The following is a 19,353-nucleotide window of genomic DNA, read 5'->3' as shown; positions in this document are numbered from 1 at the left end:
AGGTTTAGGGGATCTCAGAGGAGCTGGTTTAATTACTTACCAGAGCAGCTGTTTCAGGAACTGCAGCCTCTTAACACACCGCTCCTAGAGGCACGTTTGAAAAGCGAGGTCACCGCCAAGCCCAGCACCAACAGCAGAGAGCCCTCTCTCGCAGGCAGGCCAAAATTCAGCGTTTCCAACAGCCGGTCCCGTTTGTGGGTTTGCCTGGGGGATGTCTGCAGGGGTGACAGCTCGGGAGCCAGCCTGCACCTTTCTGAGTCTGGATCTAGCAGCCTCCACAGGAGGCCACCGAGCTCGGACATCTGCGATTGCCTTCGTCAAGGAAAGGCAGCCTTGCTCCTTCCTTGAGGTCAGAAGATGACCTCAAAATGGGAGAACGTCTCTCCCATTTTGTTTCAAAAAAAGGACAAAGCAGGGTGCAAATCACATCACATTATTTAGCATCCCGCTAGCTGCAGAAGTCTGCAAGATGCAGCCAGCAGACTGTAAAAAACACAACGATGCTCCACAAGCTCCCCATACAGGCATTATGGACACGCCTGTCATAGAATTGTCTTGACAAAACGACAAAGTTACGCAAAAATCAGAAACGTCAAGGATATGTTAAGTCACACGCCTCAAATCTAGAAAGAACTTTCTCACTCAGGAGTTAACAGGGCGTAGGGGAGGGGGAGGAAGGCTTCACACCCTTTTCCTACGTTTCACAAGCTCCGTTGAGTAACGCCAGACTCACCAGGGAGCCCAAACGTCTGATCTTGACAGACCCTCACTCAAACTGGGGGGAACGAGGTCCCACAGCAAGAGAAGCAAGATCCTGCCTGCCGCGTGCCAGAAGAGCTGCCTGACAGCCACAGACCATCCACACGCGCCGAAATGATTCACAATAATTTTTTGCCAGGTCGTAAAGTATTTCCCATAGCAAAACTTCTGTATTTCATGGTGGCTCATGTTGTAAAAGGCTCCTGTAGGCTCCGGGAGCTGCTTTTTCTTCTAAATCCCATTACTAAACGGGGCGGGGAGCAGGGACTGCACTGCAGTTCACGTGCTATGTGTACTACAGCAGTGCTTCAGCCAAGGCGAAGCAGAAGGACCTCTCACGTGTCTGAGCTGGTTTTGCTCCACAAGTCACCGTGGCGCTCAGTGCATCCAAGCACCACTTTCTGCTTTATGGGATCAGTTCGGCTCCCTGTCATCTTACAGCCCCGTGACATTCCCTGCCCTCGGAGCTCTCTGCTAGCTCTCCTCCCTGGAGCGAGCCGTGGCGTTATCTGGCCTCTGCGAGCAGAATGCTCTTTGCTAGGACTGCAGCTCTATCGGCTCACGGAGGCAGGCCGGAAACGTCAGCACAACACACACGGCAGCAAAGCAAGCCCTGCAAGCAAGACCCCAGGTAGCAGCCTGCTGTAGACCTGCACAAAGTGGGAAAACAGAGCGGGGAGGCGCATAACACTTGGGTTTTCAGCAGAGAAATGCCACCCGGCAGCAGCCCAGCCCTCCTGCGGGCGTCCCTGCCCTCCATGGGGCAGCTCTACGAGTCCCCCGTCCCCATCCCGCAGGAGAGAGCTGCACAACCCCGAGCAGGATTGGGCCCATAAGCGGGGAAATTAATCACGTGGGTGTAGGGATGTGCAAAGGGGTGGGAAACACTCCCAACTGCTCCTAAATTAATTGCTGTTGTTGTTATTTGATTTGCGAAAACCTCCAGGGCTAAATTTTATTTTAGAAAACTACAAACACATTAGATTAATCAACTTAAAATAAATCAGTTTGATTTATTTATTTCTCCTATATCTACTCCTCTTTAGGCCTGGCAAGTCGCTGCATTCTTTCCATCCCGTGAAAGAAAAAGAAGACCAGGGGTTTTGGCTTATCGTTATTTTAAAGGAACCTCTGCAAAGCGGAGCAGCTCTGCGAGCCTAAACCACGGCACAGGCACACCGTGGAGGGGGACAAGTGACGGCGGGGGCTGGTCTCCACATGCAGCAGGCACCAGCTCCGTGCCCAGGTGTTCGGGAGAGGAGCAGAGAGAGGAGCTCAATCTCCTCCAGCCAGATTTCGCTGCCTCTGGATCCCTGCAAGTCGCCGGCATCCTTTCCCCCTAATTCCCTGCCCGCAGCTGCAGCAATGCGGCAATGCCTCTGCCAGCGAACTGGGAAGAAAAGCCCTCACATATATTATTCTGAAGAAAATTAATCTTGTGTTCCACAGAATATTAAGTGGATTACATCTACAGCCTCCAAGGAGGAAAATGTTGATTCCCATGTGTCTTGTGTCATTATTCACCTCTATTAACCTTTTTTCACCAGCACAATGTTAGTCGTGATAATTTCTTGTAATCCTGTCCAGACTTCAGCCAGACCTCGACACGCCAAGCAAGGAGAGCGCGTGGCACCTCTCCTCAGCCACGAGGAAGGCTCAGAGACCATCCCGTGGTGGCAGAATCACTGCACAGGACAGCGTTCGAGGTGGTCTCTCAAAGCCAGCTTCGTTCCTGCTGGACAACTCCACAGCAGGATCACGCTTGAGCATCACTTGGCCATCCCCACCACTGCCTGGTCTTACTGGAGGCCTGCTCTTTCTGCGCAGAGGTGCTAATGACTAAAAAAGCAGCAGGCTCCAGTAAGCAGCCTCAATGTCATTTAAATACTTACTGTTAGAAGAAACGGCGAGCCCGCGAGGGTCAGCCTCCCAGACGGTGGCATACCCTTTGAAGCAGAGCTCGCGGGGAGTGCAAGTTACTCGGCACGGAGGAAGCAGGACCAAAGCCACGCAGAAAGGATGCAGCCCACCGATGGTGAGGCAAACTCAGCCTGAGCATTTCTGAATCTTTCACAAGCACATTGATGGGTTTAAAGGGCCGAAAGGAGCGTTTTGGTAATGTTGCACAAAGTAAGGACGGAAAGGAAATCTCAGGAAAATGTGCTTTTTTTTTCTAGACGTGATGCACAATCAAGAGCTCAGTCCTGGCTTGACAAATGTAGCGATTCTTCACTCTCCATTTAAATCTCACCGGTCTGTGCAGAAAGAGGAACAACTTTTTACCTGCAATTCCCAGGCTCCGTCCCCTCTTTTATAGTTCCTAGAATAATTTGAATTCTACACAGTAAACGTCAGAGCTGATAAGAAAATCAGATGAAGTAACTTACAGCTTTCCACGTGGGCAAGATGAAGAATTAATGGCTACAGAACCAGATAAGGGTGCCCATAACCAGAAATCACACCCGTGCAAGAGCAGCAGCAGCGACACACTCCATCGGGCAGTAAAACAAGCAGTACGACAAATGCTCTGTAGGTTAGTGCCCAAGACACCACTTCTGCCCCCTGCACGGAGCTCTCCTCTCCGTGTTATGTCCTCAACGAGTCGATCGGCTGCCCTCTGTGCACTCCAAGCCTTGTTGAACACAGCCGCAACCCAGTGCTCTGCAGGGCCACCCTAAATCCTAGCAGAGCTGTCTGCTGCACCCACCTGTGTCACTTCACCTGATCCAGCAAAGCTGAGCTCCAGTCTGCCTTACAGTCCCTGGCCACAGCTAGGAAGACAAATTACTATGAAATCAAGATGCCCTGGTAATCCTTTTCTCCTCCGAACACCCGATGTATTGGAAAGGAGTATTTCATCCTGCTGGGAAACCAGTCCAGCCATCCGTGCCTGTGCAGACTGCAGGCACTCCGAAGCCAGGACCAAATTGTCACTCCAGGTCTGGGTAACCACACTATTACAGTTCACGCTGTAAGAAAATCAGAGCTCTGCAACTGGATCCACCAGGACCCCAATACTGAGGCAAAACCCTGTTAACGTCAGCATCTATCTCAGGGCTGCAGCAAACCCCTGCGCCACGTCTCACCACGGTCAGAGCTCTACATTGCCAAGCGATATTAAAACTCGTGGCAGGCTGCCGGCAGCAAGATTGAATCGTGGGTTTCCCACATCACTTACTCTAAAACAGGAAGAGATACAGAGTGCCATCCTCACCACTGACGGCTGCTCTGAAGCATTTACTGTCAGTAACAGGGCTGCACCTTGGTCCCCCGTCGCAGCTGCTCAGGACATAAGAGCTGGCTTCACATCACTCTCGCTCCAAGTCCCAGCACTGGTCTTATGTTTCTCTATATAATTGATGGCTACCTGTTTTAGTGTGCTAGTCTTGGTCACAAATTCACTTTTGTTGGTTCTTTCAAGAACTCTGACCTGTCAGTTATCTTCCCATCTGATTTCCTCCCTGAAAATTGACACCTGCAAGTTTTTTCCCTTCCCTAGTGTCCCAAAGCTCATTCTGTGTTGGCAAATCTACAAGAAAAGCATTTATTGAAGGAATTTGCTCATCAACTCTTGCTGGCTTTGAAAACACACCTTATCTAATCTTAGGAGAGCATAGTTTAATGACTACAACACAGGATGAGAGGCCAGAAGGTCTGACTTCTACTCCCTGCTCTGCCAGGGCTGCAGCGCCTGTAAGTGAATGTAGACAAGATGCTTGACCCCCCCCCCCCACCTTGATTTCCCCTGGTATAAGACTATCCTTGCATTCCTTTCCTCACAGGGGATCTTATCTGTAAACTCCTCATTAGCATCTGCAAAGAGTTATGAGTCTCCGGATGTGGATGTAAATCCGAGCGGAGCTGCAGCCCTGGCCGCTGAGCCGGGAGACATCCTCTTCAGTGCTCCCAGGCAAACTGAGCAGCGCTGCATTCCCATCTGTGCTTAGGGAAAAATTTTAATTCTTTCCCTCTACAGGAAAAGAAAAAAAAAAAAAAATCACTGTTATCCTACAACAGCTGGATGTGGAAATAGGGTAAATCCAGACCCGGCACAGATGCTCCCGCAGATGAAGACCAGAGCCTCAGCTCCCGGGGCCTTGCACACAAGAGGACTCCTGCTCTGCCCTGCCTCAGTGCTATGAGGTCTTTGTGGGGCACTAAAACACAGAAAGGGCTTCTTCTGGTATTAATAGAAACTTCCAGTTGGAAAATAACTGGCTGTGAACAAGCAGGGTAATATTTCAGGTCTTCTGAGGAGGAAAGAGTCACCCCATCCTGACCCTCTCCCACTTTTCCCACTTGCCTCAGCTAACACTGTAAGCAGCTCACACCAGCAGCACTAGTGCCAGCCACAGCCACTGCACTAGCTGGGACTGCTCCAGAGCAGCAGGACCTCCTAGATGGATCCACAAACGTCCTATTTCCCCCCAAGTGGCAGACGGTGCGGTGAAGGACAGGAGGTACGTCCGCTCTGGTCTAACCGCAAGGAACAGCAAGGTCTCAGTGGAGCTGCTGGCCCAGGAACTTGGAAAAAATAAAATAAAGGGCTCGGCTCCTTTTAAAAGAGAAAAGAAAAATGTCCTATTGTTCCATCATTAATGGAAAGCAGAAGAGGTTTTATGAACTCATTGAGAAACAGAGGGTGAGTATTAGAAAGCACATTTCACTATTTCATAATCACAAGGTGAGCTGCTTGCATAATACTGAAAAGGAACATAAACGAAGCTATCACAAGGCAGTTATGAAACTTGTGTGTTAAATGCTTGATAACAGTAACAGAGTAATTAAGTTTCCTGAATGATTTTGTTTTTTCCTATTTAGACACTGCAAAGCAGATGCTGTGACCGCCAGCGTGGCCCTGGCGAGGTACACACGCGATGGATGACCAGGGATGCACCAGGGCCCAGCCCACACCTTGCTTCCAATCACATCGCTTCTTCAGACCCACCCAGGGGAGGCTTTGAGATCACACCAAGAGACAGGCTGTGAACCTGAGAGAGTAAACCTGAATATAACTGCACTGAGTCAACTGCTAAACCCTGAACGAGCTCCTAGGCCTTCCTCTCCGATGGTTTTTGCCATGAACACATGCTCACAGGAACTGCTCCAGTGTGACCAGGACACTCAGTCTCCCCAACAAAACACGTAATATAGAGCAGCAAAATGTCATGAAAACCAAGGGCAAACCAAGACAGAAGACAGTCCCTCCCCCACTACTACTTCTATTTTTAGGCAGCCAGATTAGCTTGGAGCAGTTTTACTCGGGTCTGATAATGAGTACGGCTCTTGCATCTTCTCTCGAGGACATTTCCTCCGCTGGCCGGTGCTCGTGCCAGCACTTTGCTTTAAACCAACAGTATGGAAGAGATCACATGAAGTGGCAAAACTAAACTACAGTTTCATGGGAAAGGCTCTCAGGACAGTGACCCTGGCTTTGAACTTGAGCCAGGTCTCCCACATTCACCACACTGCTTAATTTTTTATTTTTGTTTTATTTTAGAGGGGAGGGAGACACAATAGTCTACCTATCCATAAGGTAGATAACTGACATAAATGACAACTGAATCATCTATAGTTGACAAGGACGGTATGGGAGGCACGATGACAGCTCCCAAGAGCTGCCACAGCAGCAGGACCACCGGGCTAACGGTGGGGCCTCGTTAAAGAAGGGGACACCAGTTACCAATGGAGCAAGACAAAAGGAAGACTTGGGTGCCACTGCACTGGCAGTTTCCTTTCAGGTTCCTCCCTCTGTCGGGGAGATCTGTTGCTAAGGCACTAGATAACAATTTTCTGCAATGCAACCACTTGCGCATTCAGTGTCCTTCAGATGCTTCCTGAATACTCCGACCACCTTGACAGCTACTCCTGGGTACAAAGCTTTCCTCCTTCAGGCAGGCCCAGCCCTTCTCGTCTCCTCAGGGCCTCAGCCTTCCTCCACAGCCCCTCACCGAAAGCTTAGAAAGAAATCAGACAAAACCACCAGGCTTTTGACAGGCTAGAAACCCTTTCTCAGGAGCGAGGTGCCCCACCACGTGAAGAGGAGAAGGCAGAGCCTAAGGAAAGGCCTCCCAGGGCCATGGCTTCTTGGTGAGCTCCTGCCCAGGGTCACAACACCTTGCTGCCAGGCTCTCGCTTTCTTCTGTGACTTGTAAAACCTTATTTATTGAGGAAAAGCAAGAGTCCAATACAAGGAATCGTTTAAGTCAGCTAGTAAATGATTAACAGCAAGTACTTCAGACTGCTCATGGCCATAAACTCATCCTGCACCCATCTGGCAGATGTCAGAGGTGAGGCCACAGGGAGGCTGTACCTGACAAAGCCCTGACTGCAGGTGAGGACGCGACCACTGGTGGCCAGCTCTTGGCCTCTCCTCTCCCCCACTTTGGGTTTTGTTCCTACCGTCCCGCTCCACCCTCAGACCTCCAGGCCTTGCCGTCATGCCGCCCTCCAGACCTCCATCCCCGCGCTAAGCCCTTGCCGGGCAGACCTCGCAAAGGCATCCAAGGCTTTTTGTGCTCATTGCACAAGTGAATGCCTACCCATCTTCCTCCCACCCACAGGCTGCCCTTGGCAGGAAGGCGAGCTACCTGGGCTGCCACCCTTTGGCAACACGGCATTTACGTAGAAGGCAGGGAGGAGAAGTGTGTCATGGGGCTCTTTTAAACAGAGGCCAAAGAAGCAGCAGTGTTTCTCCTCAAGGCCTTTTCCGGTTCATGCTAGGGCTCCCCAAGAGCCCAGTGCTTCAAAGCTCTAAGTATCAGCAACTTTTAAACAATATCCTGAAAGCTCTTCTTTGGCCTGGCTTTTATATCACACAATGAAGGAGTTAGGGGGATCTGGCACTTTCTCCTTTAACAGGCCATCATTACAAGTGACTCATATTATATTGCAGGATGAGTCATCTTGGCAGAGGTCACCATCATAAGCAACCGCGACTCTTCAATTATTTCCTTCACGTTGAATTAAAGATATATTGTTATGCTAATTTTACATTTTCTCCATCCTATCTTTCCATCTACTGTCTCAGGAGCAGCTTGGGTTTTCACCCTACAGCCCAAACTATGTCTGGAAGAGTTCTTCCACTGCGGTGTAGTGACAAAATTTGGGCTTGCAAATGGAAAGTGTCCTGGGTGGGTTTTCTGCTATGGCACCTAACATCTAAAGCAAGCAGCTCTCCATCCCTCCTCCCAGCACTGCTCCACAGGTGTAACAGGTTGTCATTCCTTTCACATTCCTGTTCTTTTTGTACTGTATCACGACAATTTTATAAGAAGCCAGGGCTGGCCCAGTGGCTGGGGTGCCACACATCACTGCCTCAAAAGCAGGGGCAAAGCCCAGCAAATAAAACCACTTTGAACTATGCCCTGCTGCACATGAACAGTAAAGAATCTACTACAAGCCGTGAGCAGAACGGGTAGAAGAGGAGCCATTTTCAGACAACGGCTAGCTGGGCAGCCCCACGCTCTAATGCGACTCTTTGTTGAGCTCATGGTACTCAATTTCCAGTACTGAATTTTGACACCTTCAGGTGCCTTCAGGAGATAGGCCCGACTCTCCTCTTCAGGATCAGGAGAGTCTTGGAATCCACGCCTGCAGCCCCTGGACAGCTAGAGCAGCTCATCACGTGGGTCCCAGCACCAGGACCCTCAGACACCCCACACACCAGCACTGGCTCTCACCTCACCCTGCAGGGAACCAGCTCAGGGAGTCAGACAGGCAAAACGTTTTGCTCTACAATGTTTTGCTGGATTTTGAATCAGTTCTTCAACTTATAGGAAACTCTGGCCTTCCCCTCCATTCCGGCTCCCCCACACCCACCATTTGCCCACCAGAGCTCCCCAGCCAGGACATCAGAAGACAGAGGAGATTCCTCAGCATCTCTGCCAGGGCCGGGCACAGCCACTTCAGGGCACTTGGCTCGGAAAACACAGTTTGTCCATTAGAAAACACAGCCATTACCAGCCTGGTCACTAGTGGAGCACTCCGTGTTGATATTTATAGCAGCAAAACACTCAAACAGGGAGCAGGGATAGTCGCACTGGCTGGGAGATTCACTTTGGAGACCATTTGTAAACCGCTCTCGCTACTGGAATCCCATTTAGCTATTACAGCCTCTTCAAACACACTAATACACTGATCCCCACAGAATAGCAATAGGAAGGGCAGCGTCATCACGGTATTTACTGAGCCTAATCAATACGTAAAGGCTGAAGATTTATTGCAGCAAAGACAGCCCGTCTGCATAGCCAAAAAGTACATTTAAAGGCCTTTTAATTTTGTTGCCTTGGCCTCTGGTTTTACTCCAGGAACAGTTTCTTTGCACACCCATATTTCTTTCCCCCCAAAACAGACGCATTTGCAGACACACAAAGGAAGTCCCCCTAGGAACGCCTGCCATGAATATTTAGCAGGAGGATACAACAGAAAACACAATGGTTTAAGCGCAGTGCCCTTCCTCTCCAGCCAGGTTTCTCATTTGAGTAGAGGCCCATGGCTAATTAAGCAACACCCAAAGCGATGGGAACAACAACCTTGCCTTAGGAAGAGCAGCACTTCCAGCCCACGTGTCGGAGAGGCTCTGTGCTTTCCTCTTCCACGGTAAAAACAGGAAAACTCCCTCACCTCATCCATCTCCAAGCTGTGTGGTGACACCTGTGACCCTAGGGAAACCTGCTAGCCTTGAACATCACCTGGTCTTCATCGAAGAAAGATTAACAGCTAATTTATTTCACTTGCTCTGCTAGAGACAGTGACTTCTCGGTGCCATTTCTTTTCTCCTCTATAAATCCCCCTTCCTTTTCCCATGCCCCTTCCTTCACCCCAAATCTGGCTGCTTTTAGCCCACAGAACCCAGCTGCATATTCATTTTTGGTCAGCTTATGTAAGCTGGGGTAAAACTGTGCATCCTAAAGGGGACCACACTTCAGACATACTAAACATCTACCAGCACCAACATCAGCCACCAACGCGTGGCACTTGACATCTGGGGAGCCAGGACTTTTATCTGGGTACCTCGTTTTCAGTGAGGAGCTAGCACAGGCACACAAGCTGTGCCATTTGCACAGGTCCACAGTGCAATACTTCTGAAAAACATGGCAGCAAGACAGGAAGGAGATCTGCAACTTCTCTTTTGCTAGTTTATCTCTAAATCATATTAAGCTTTTATGCTTGCATACGAAAGAGAAAGGAAAAGGCAAATGTATTCTGATTTACTGGGAGATTTCTATTGTTGCCTGGACATCAAACAGCACCCAATTAGTCCTGCAAGGATCTGACCCACAAATTATGAAAATGAATGCCTCTGAAGCTTTGATCTCTTGTATTTCTGTAGCATGCTACAGCAGTTATTAGACACATTTTATTAGATTCAAGCTGTGCGATCTCTTCCTCAGCAAAGGCTCTACCGCCTCAAATGCATCCTAAAGCCTCCATCCAGCAGATTAAGGGCATGGTCCCAAACAGTCACTTCTGTCATGCACTGAACACATGACTCAGCTGGCAGGAGGCTTTTTCCTGCTGAGTTTAGAAATTAGGAGCACAGAGAATTTTTAAAAGGCGGGGGAACGGGGGGGAAGTGTCAGCCACCTAAATTAAATTTTGGATTCTTTGTTAGTTTATAAAGGAATATACATCCTTTGCGATATCCTTGGCTTCTAAAAAGTGTTGCTTTCAGAAGAGCTAAACAATTTATTTCTTTTCCTACTCTGAAATGACATTGCTGGAGGAAGCAGGCAAGAACTGTACCAAAAGGTTTCATGCACTCCAGAGCTGAAAACCACACGTGCGTTCACACGAACAGAAACACATCCACCCACCCTTGCTGCAGTGACAGCATCTAAAACAAAGAGGATGTTATACTCAGACTGCTCAGCCTTTACTCAGTAGAGTAGCTCACTGCTCACAGACTGCTGCACAGAGCAGCTCCTGCACTTGCCAGAGGCCATGGCAGCTTTCAGGACGTACGTAGGAAGGATGGGACCACGCGAATCGCTCAGGTCTCGGTTACAGGCAGGAGGGCGGTGTTTGCACGAAGCCATTAATACTGATAGACTTTTTGTGGCAGGCCTGCTTATCAGCAGCAGAACAAAGTGCGTACCTCCTCCTGAATTCATGGTAACTCAGCTGAGCGCGGGGCAGTAAATGCTGTGTTTGCTCACCTATTGCAGGAGGAGGAAATGCTGGTTCTCGGCTACGCAAGTCGCGTCTGGATACTCCAGTGCTGGCTGCCTGATTACAGTCATCCATAATTTACTACCAATCCAGAACCTTGAACTTCTGGCAAGCACGGCAGAAAATTAACACGGAAAAGCAACATTCCAGATCAAAGGGAAATGGCTTGCTGTACTCTCAGAGCATTTGCCATTACAAAATAAAATCAGGTGTGCAGAGGGATGTAACCGAGGTCTGATTAAGCTTCTCACCGATGTTTTCCAACGTTGCTTGCTTTGCCTCTCCTTCTAGTACCAAGCCTTTGGGGGGAGCACCCCAGGACTGGCCCCTCTGTGCTGAGCATCCTCAGCCCCTGTGGGAAGGGGTCACAGCCCCACACAGGATTCCTCTCGAGACCACCGCAGAGGGGGAACATGGGCAGAGGGGTGTCTCCTTTTTCCCAGGGCTGTGTTCGTTAGGCAATCCTCCATTAGAAATCATAAGTGATTTACATGCAGAACATCAAGCCTCGTTTATATAAATTGTTTTCCAGAGAACAGAGCAGGCAGCCCATCGGTTTCCATGTACAGCCACAGTCCAATGTGACAAGAGGGGACGGGGGGGAAGGAAATCAACGCTGCTGCTTTACAAATAGTAAATACAACCCCTCATTTAACTAGCCTCATTTAATGGCGCTAGCGATGACTTTGGCCAGTGGTTTTCGACCTGCAGCCTACAGACGGCTTTAATGGCTGCCTGGGAGGTAACTGAGGTGCCTGAGCGTGAGCGAGCCTCGTGTGACGGAGGCCCTGCAGTGCCACCGGGGAACGAGGGGCCCCGCAGAGCGGAGCAGGCTGAAGCCACCCAGGGGGAAGGAAAAGCCACACAAAGCCCCTGGCCCCCAGCCCTGCCCTGCCCAGCTCCTGGTCCCTGCCGAGCCTGGTGGCGAGAGCGGAGGGGAAGGAAAGGGGCATTCATCTCCCACCAGGTGGGAGCTGCGCTGCAGAAGTATTCTTGAACCCCCCCAACCTCCCCGTTCCCAGACAACGAACCGGAAAGCCAGCACACAACAGCTTTTACCAAACCCACTGCGAATGCAGCAGGAACAGAGCTGGGGGAGGAAGCAGACCCAGCGGAGGCTTGTCCCACCGCCCCTCGCAAACGTCCGCCTGCTCTTGGCTTCTGCCTGGGGGCAACTCTGGGAAAACCAGCAGGGCTCTCCCCGTTTGTATTTTGGGCAGGAAGGAATCAGACGGGGATCAATACCCCGTCCTTGCTCTGCAGGTCCGAGGCGGAGGCTCCTGCTGATGCACATAATTAGGGTTGCAAAGCGGCTGCGGGTGCGTTAGAGGGAGGCGGGTGAGGGTTTGCAGGGAGCAGCTCAGAGTCCAAGCTCAGGGTGCGACAGTAGCTTTTGCATGACCTGGCACCACGTAAATAATGACTTTCAAGTACGCCTCTTCCTTAGCGGGGTGATTAATTTTGGCAGATTTGCATACTGATCCAATGGAAACGGTTTTCCCCCCCCTCACCCGATATAAACCCTACCAGTACCCCTACTGAGTCTGGCAGATAAAAATTACCTTCACATAGTGGGGATGAAAGCCTCCTCTAACCACTCATTTTTGCATGGAACAGAAATCAGGTGCTTTTTATTTCAGACATGCACACACCAATCAAATACCTACCTCTTCATTGCCTCAAACCTCGACTCAACAAAATGCCCGTACTCATACACCAGCCCGCTACGGCACATTTTGCTCTGAATTCATGCTTAAGCAGCCCAAATTATTAATTTTGGTAACCGACCAGTACACAAACACTCGTGAGAACAGAGACTCTCGGTGCCTTTAGAAACACCAGCCACTTATCCACTTGCACGTGGGGGAAGAACTCCAAAGACCAGGCAGAGTAACCAACCTGTCACCGTGCCAGTGTTGAATGTGGAGAACTGCAGAAGAGCAACATCTGGGTCGCACAGCTCCACGAGATGGAAAAAAAAAAAACAGCCCCATGCAAGAAGATTAGGCAGAAGCCAGCTTTGGTTTTGCTTTAACTTCCCATGAACACACACACACAAGGAATTGCGTCATGGGCAGAAGACAGCGTTTGCACCACTACCAAAATCCTGGCTTGAGGAATGGAAGCGAGATGCAGAGGGCTTGGGGCTGGACGTTTTCACTCCTTATTCAGAGATGGGTATTGCGCAGCCAAGGTCTTACGTTAAAAAAAAGGGGGGAGGCTCAAAATTTACAACGAACATGGTCATACCCAAGGTCCATAGCTTACACAGGCACTGATGAAGTCCATGATGGAAGACCTCCAAGAGGGTCTAACCTCAGGAGTCCCAGATATATATATATATTATATAAACATTCGTTGAAGATAGGTGCCAAATCTTGCATGGTAGCATATCATGTACAACGCACCACAAACACGCCTTTCTTAATCTCCAGAAGTCATCTCTAGTAAAATTTGTTCCTCTTTCTATTTAGGAAGAAGGTGACCTTTGCAAAAGCTGCTTAAGTTCTGTTGAGCTACATGTTTTAAAAAGGCGTTGGAAGAAGAAATCCAACAAAACGCTGCAAAGATAATGCTCCCGAGTAGTGGCTTGCAGTGCTTACGCCCCATTAGAACTTCTCCTAAATCTTTAATGATTCTGAAATATTCCATAACCCAATGAAGTCCTGGAAACAGGACAATGCCAGCATATTGGGGCTTTTTTTTGTTTGTTTGCTTTGTTTTTAATATGAGAGCTTTTATCTTCATTGACAATGATCAGCTAATGCAAACAAATGGCCACTGAAAATTCACTTCTATACAAAGCAAAGCTAAAGGAACAGCAGTGACATTTTTGGGTTTCATCCAATTCTTCCCAGCAACAGCTAATACCCACCGGCTCCTTAATTCTGCGCTGTCTCCTCTCCAAGCCTGAGCACTAAAGGCCAGGCCTTTCCAAAACAACTAACGATTTCAGGATCCAGTTTCCCGAGAGTGCATGGTCAGCACTTTGCGAAACTAAACAACAAAGCCTTGGTTTTTGTTAATGAGTCCAAACCAAAGCAACAACCAGGTACACGAAGGAAACAATTGCTCCTTCCCCCAAAAAGGGTGCTGGTTAAGTAGGAAACCCTCAGCCAAGCCCAGGTGAGCCGTTCCCAAGGCACGGCTGTGAGCAGGGGCTCTTGCCCCTGGCTGCTCCCACCCCAGGGGGCCATCAGCTCACTGACAAAGGCTCTCCCCTTATCCCCTTACCACCTAAGCCCCTTTTAGGGGGCTGTTCCTGCAGCCTGGCAGACAGAGGGCCAGCTCCAAGCGAGCACCCGAAGGCATCCTCCTGCTGCTGCTGCAGAAGCGCCCGCAGCCATCCCCAGCACGTCAGCCGTCTGCAAGCGGACGTGGCGGAGGAAAAGCTATTGACCTGGATATTTTAGCAGGATCAAGGCCACAGGCTTCGGCAAGAGGTGACAGCATTCACCGAGACACACGCTTAAAAAAATACAACACGGAGAGCCCAAAAGCCCAGCCCCGTCCTTCTGAGTGCTCTGCCGTTGTGCTCAGCTGTGCGTTCACCACCAGAGAGCACGGCCCACTGCATCGCCGCTCACACACGCTCCCTTTTTCTTCCAAAAATCTGTTCTCAAACACAGCCATCAACAGCCTGTGCGAATCCCCGTGTTAATCACTATTCTGCTAACAGCAACGCCAGGGCATTCGGCTATTAAACATGCTGAGCGGACTAGCAAAAATACCTCCCAGCCCGGACAAAAGAACATTATAACGCAGTTTATCTTATCCCCTTGTCAGTGTAATATGCAGCACTACCTGTTCAATGGCCTCATCATTTTAAATTACAGTTTTCTGCAACATTAGCAGCGCTCATTACCAGCGCCACCAGCGGAAGACCTCTATTTTAAGAGCATCCTTGTGACGCTGCAGGCTTCGCCCTGCCCTTCCTCGCACGCTCGCTTCTCCGCGCTGACCTGGGGACACTTGGATACCATGGCAATAAGCACGGTAGAAAATGATTGATAGAAACGCGTCGCAAAGAAGGCAGGAGCGAGCCAGAAGTGCGCTTACTAGATGCACCAGGCCACGCATTTTAATCAGAATTCAGGGCTTTGTTCCTGGCCGAGCCGGCAGCGCGCGCGGAGCAGATGCGCTGCTGCGGCGGAGCACGGTTGTATGGCCAAGATAAACTCCGGTGTGGCAGAGGCACGAGTGCATGCCGGCTTCTGTTACCTCTACAAATCCTGCCCCAGAGCCAAGCCACGCTCAGCTGGGGCTGTGCCGGAGCCCTGGGAATATACCCTGAAAGAGGCAAGGCAGCCAGGGCACGCACGGTACGGGGCAAAGTGGCAGGCAGAGGTCCCCCCTCTGCATCTGCCTTTGCTTGTTGTTCATAAAAGCCAGCCTCCTGGAACATTTTGGTGACTCAAACTCAGAGATAAGCAGCCCGAGTGTTTCCTTTCCCCGCTGCTCAGAACGAATCATCCCCCCCCGCCAGATTTTGAGTCACTACCTGCTCCCGGCAGCTCCAACAGCCAGCTCTCACCCTCAAACACGTAGGCACAGGAGCAACGTCCCCTCCATCCAGGCTCACCTACAGTAGCAACGTGACACTTCTCTTATTTTCTAATAAATCAAATTCCGCAAGGCTTGTGGAATTACTCCTCGCTGCCATGTTTTGTGCTCAGGCAGCAAATTTACTATTGATTTCTGATTCAGACCCTGTGGAATGATTCACGCTTCTTGCCCTATCTGCTGGATTTACGACCTTTAACAATTATTCCAAGTGCTAAAAGAGCTTAGTTTAGAAGAAGATCTATTCCTTGGCAAATTAAGCCCCTATTCTTGTCTCACTTATAAACCAACACATCTCTCATAATTCAAAGGAAAGTGCCCTCACAGGTCTCTCCCCATCAGGACGCCGCTCCTCTGCATCTTGGACGCGGCCAACTTTTCCTAACTCTAATTTTATAATGGGAGTCTGAAAAAATCCATTTCCTGCAGAAAGAGCCTCCCCGTGAAGCCCTGCCAGCCTCGGCGGCGGTGCCAGCGAGCTGCTCTGCACAGGGCCAGGCAGGGGAACAACCTGCAGCGGTGCCACCAGCCCCTGCTTCACGCCCCTTGTCCCGGGTCACCCCGAGCAGGCTGGGCGCTGCTGGTGGCTCTCGGGGCTGGAGGGAGAACGTTTCCTTCTGAACCAAAACCAAAACCCAGACCATGTCTCGAGAACATTGCGATTAAGAAGCCACAAAAACCCAAGAACTAAGCACGTGGGGACAGTTTTAAAAAGAGCTAGCAGTCTGCTTCAAGAAGAGTTCCTAACGCAGATGCATTAAAAAATGAAACAAAAACTGACTTTCAGGGGGTGGGGGAGAAGAGGGCCCCCTTCCCTTCCCAAAGGGCACTGCTTTCCTGGATTAACCCCACCGCCTTCAGCACCCTTCCTCCTAAAACACCTCCACCTAGCAAGGGAAAGGAGAGCTCCAGGTCTGCAGGTTGTGGATGGTCGCCCTGCTCCAGCCTCGCCTGCGCGGTGTACTGCTGAGCAATCATTTACACTATTAATCAACCAGAAACTCAACAAGAAGAAAGTAGGGCAAGTGAATAAAGACAGGCTTTTTTTTTTTTTTGCACTGAAGCAAATAATATTTCTAAAAATACACTTGTGCTAGTCTTCAGTGGATTCTGCTTAATTTTATTTATTTATCTATGGCAGCAGGTTGAGAGAAGCAGCCCCGCCGTAGCTCCTCATTCTTCAGATGACTCCCCCTCCTCGACAGCAGCTCGCTGCTCTTAACAGCGAAGGGATGAAGAGGAAAGGGGGGAAAGAAGGAAGAACTTAGGGGAAAAAAACGACGGGGGTAGGGGGGCAATCAGGCCCCAGCCCACGCGGAGGCTGCCACGTTTGACAAGCCCGACATTTCAAGGGTACATCGGCAGGAGCGCGTTATCTCCAAGGGGGGCCGGGGAGGAGGCAGGGCGGCGGGGCACAGCGGATGGATGACGGGGAAAAGCAGGGCGTGGGGAGCAGCCCCGAGCATCCGCGCTCCCGCATCCCACGGGCACCCGGCTCCGTCTGCGCCCGTGTGTCCGCGCGTGCACGCGTGCAACATGATTTATTAATCGAGCGCAGCGAGACGCCGCGCTGCCAAGCCCCGCTGGCGGGGAAGGGGGGCACAAGGGGGGGTCCAGGCTGCCCGGAGCACTGCGGTGCCCCCACCCCAAGCAGCCCCGCGCCCCCATAGCACCCCACCTGCCCGTGGCCCCCTTTGCCACCCAGGCGGAGGGGACAGGAGGCGCTGGGGGCACCGCGCACACACCCCGGGTGTACGCGCAGCCATACAGCCGTGGGTACGCGTACACACGCTTGCGTACACACATCCACCCCTACATGTGTGTTCAGATGCACAGACACGCAGGCACACATGTATCTACATACCCATCTGCATGTGCACGTTTATATACGTATTATGTACGTGCAGGGGCATATGCACGCATTTATTATATACGTGCAGGAGATATGCACACGCGTTTATGTGCGGGCAGGGGGATAGGCACACACGTTTAGGTATGGGCAGGGGGATATGCACACACATTTATATACATGCAGGGGACATGCACACACATTTATGTACGTGCCTGTGTGTATGCACACATTTATATATGGGCAGGGGTATAAGCATGCACATTTCTATACGTGCAGGGATATACGGATGCACATATATACACACAGAGGTTTATGCATGCATATTTCTATACGAGTAGGGTATACGCATGCACATATATATATGCAGGGGTATATGCATGTGCATTTATATAGGTGCAGGGGCACATGCATGCACGTTTATGCGCAGGCAGGGGCACACGCACACCCCGCCATGTGCAGGCAGGGCTGTACACACTCACACACACATGTGCACACTCACACACACACACACACGCACAGCCCGACGCCCCCGCAGCCCCACGTCCCCCCAGCCCGCGTCGGGGTCTCACACTCGCACACTCACTCACACTCACGCTCGCCCCGCGCCTCACCCGCAGCGCCGAGAGGTCGATCTCGTCCAGGCTCCGTGCCGGCGAGTCGCTCGCCATGTTTCCTCCGCCGCTGCCGCCGCCGCCGCCGGCGAGGCGGCCCCGCCGCCCCCGAGCTGGCAGTGGCGGCCGCCGCGGCGCTGGCGCTATTTAACGCCTCCCCTCATGCGGGGCGCCGGCGAGGGAGAAGCCGCCCCTCGCCCCTCTCGCCCCTCGCCTTAGGGGCGGCGGCGGCGGGCAGGGCTCGCCGCGGGCTGCGCCGGGATGGCGGCGGCGGCGGCGGCTCCGGCGGCTCCGGTTGCGGCTCCGGCTCCGGCGGCGGCGGCGCACGGCATGGCCGCCTCCCGGCCCAGCGCGCCGCCGGAGCCGCCCCTCAGGCACGGCGAGGCGGTGGCGGCGGCCGGGGGCGGGCAGGGGGCGGGCGAGCCCCGGCCCCGCGTGTGGGGCTGAGGGGGCTGGGTGGGCAGCGGGAGCCGGGAGGGGGGCTGAGGGGTTTGGGGAGGGAGACGGGGGGCGGCTGGTCCGCCGGGAAGGTTTGGGGGGGGGTCACGCGTTGTAAGGGATGGGGGAGTCGGGGGGGGGTCCTGTGAGGGCCCCTCGTGGCGCTGCTCCTGGGGTGGTCGTGTCGCGGCCCCACGGGAGATGCGGGGTCGTGTCACAGCCCCACGGACACCTCAGGGGGGCACAGAGCATCGGCAGACCTGTCAGCCCCTAGCTCAGCACCGATACCACGTCTGTACCGCCTTCGGAAGGGGCCAAAACCCCTCCACATGCAGCAGTGGCTAGGTAGCCGGCTTCCTCTGTTTTCCTTGCTTCCCTTTTTCGGATGTGGTTTCTGCCAAACCAGGTGCCATATATAAATATATATGTATAAAAAATCTGTTGCCTTTGAGCGAACCGTATGGAAGCTGTACTTACAACATCAACTCTCACAGGCTTGTGTCAGGATCTTACAATATGCAGATCTGGGAAGCGGAAACCCTACTACACGAGTCAACTGGCAGGCGGATGGGGTTTTCTTACGCTTTTGGGTTGGAGATGCGCTCTGTGAATTAAAAAATAATAATAAATCATCCTGCAACCAGCTCTGCTCCACGGGCTGCGAGGGACAGAGGGACAAAAAGGGGCTGAGGCTGCTGCCCTGCCGCTGGCGGTGCAGGAACTGCATCGACGTCTCGTTATCCTCATTAGTGCTGATGGTGGCACGGCTGATACGGGCTGGGAGCAGCCCAGAAGCGTTTCAGCTCTCAGGGCTGTGAGGCCTCGGCAGGACGGGGTGGTTTTGGTGGAGAAGCAGTGGGTAGCAGAGGTGTGCAGGGCTGCGCAGCACCAGCAGCATGCTTGGCTTCAGCCCCTTTTTCCAGTCCATAGACCTTGACCCCTCAGTTTCGCACACCA

The 19,353-nt window shown here is 51.8% G+C and overlaps 1 protein-coding gene across 13 annotated transcripts in view; it reads right to left on the bottom strand.

Annotated features, from left to right (window-relative positions):
• Nucleotides 1-18,306, bottom strand: part of TNIK (TRAF2 and NCK interacting kinase) — a 156,834-nt gene extending 138,528 nt beyond the window's left edge. For 6 of the 13 annotated variants that reach the window (XM_040566540.1, XM_040566539.1, XM_040566541.1 and 3 more), the window contains exon 1: nucleotides 17,959-18,208. In XM_040566540.1, the coding sequence (XP_040422474.1) occupies nucleotides 17,959-18,015 (57 nt within the window). In that variant the 5' untranslated portion in view covers nucleotides 18,016-18,208. Of the gene's footprint in view, nucleotides 1-17,958 lie in introns of all 13 variants that reach the window. The other 7 variants (XM_040566546.1, XM_040566550.1, XM_040566543.1 and 4 more) reach the window with 3 other exon arrangements.
• Nucleotides 18,307-19,353: the final 1,047 nt, after the last annotated feature.

Source organism: Cygnus olor, chromosome 9, assembly GCF_009769625.2.
Source record: "Cygnus olor isolate bCygOlo1 chromosome 9, bCygOlo1.pri.v2, whole genome shotgun sequence".
Taxonomy (NCBI): Eukaryota; Metazoa; Chordata; class Aves; order Anseriformes; family Anatidae; genus Cygnus; species Cygnus olor.
The sequence above is the reverse complement of the archived record's forward strand: the minus strand, read 5'-3'. Positions and strand labels throughout refer to the sequence as shown.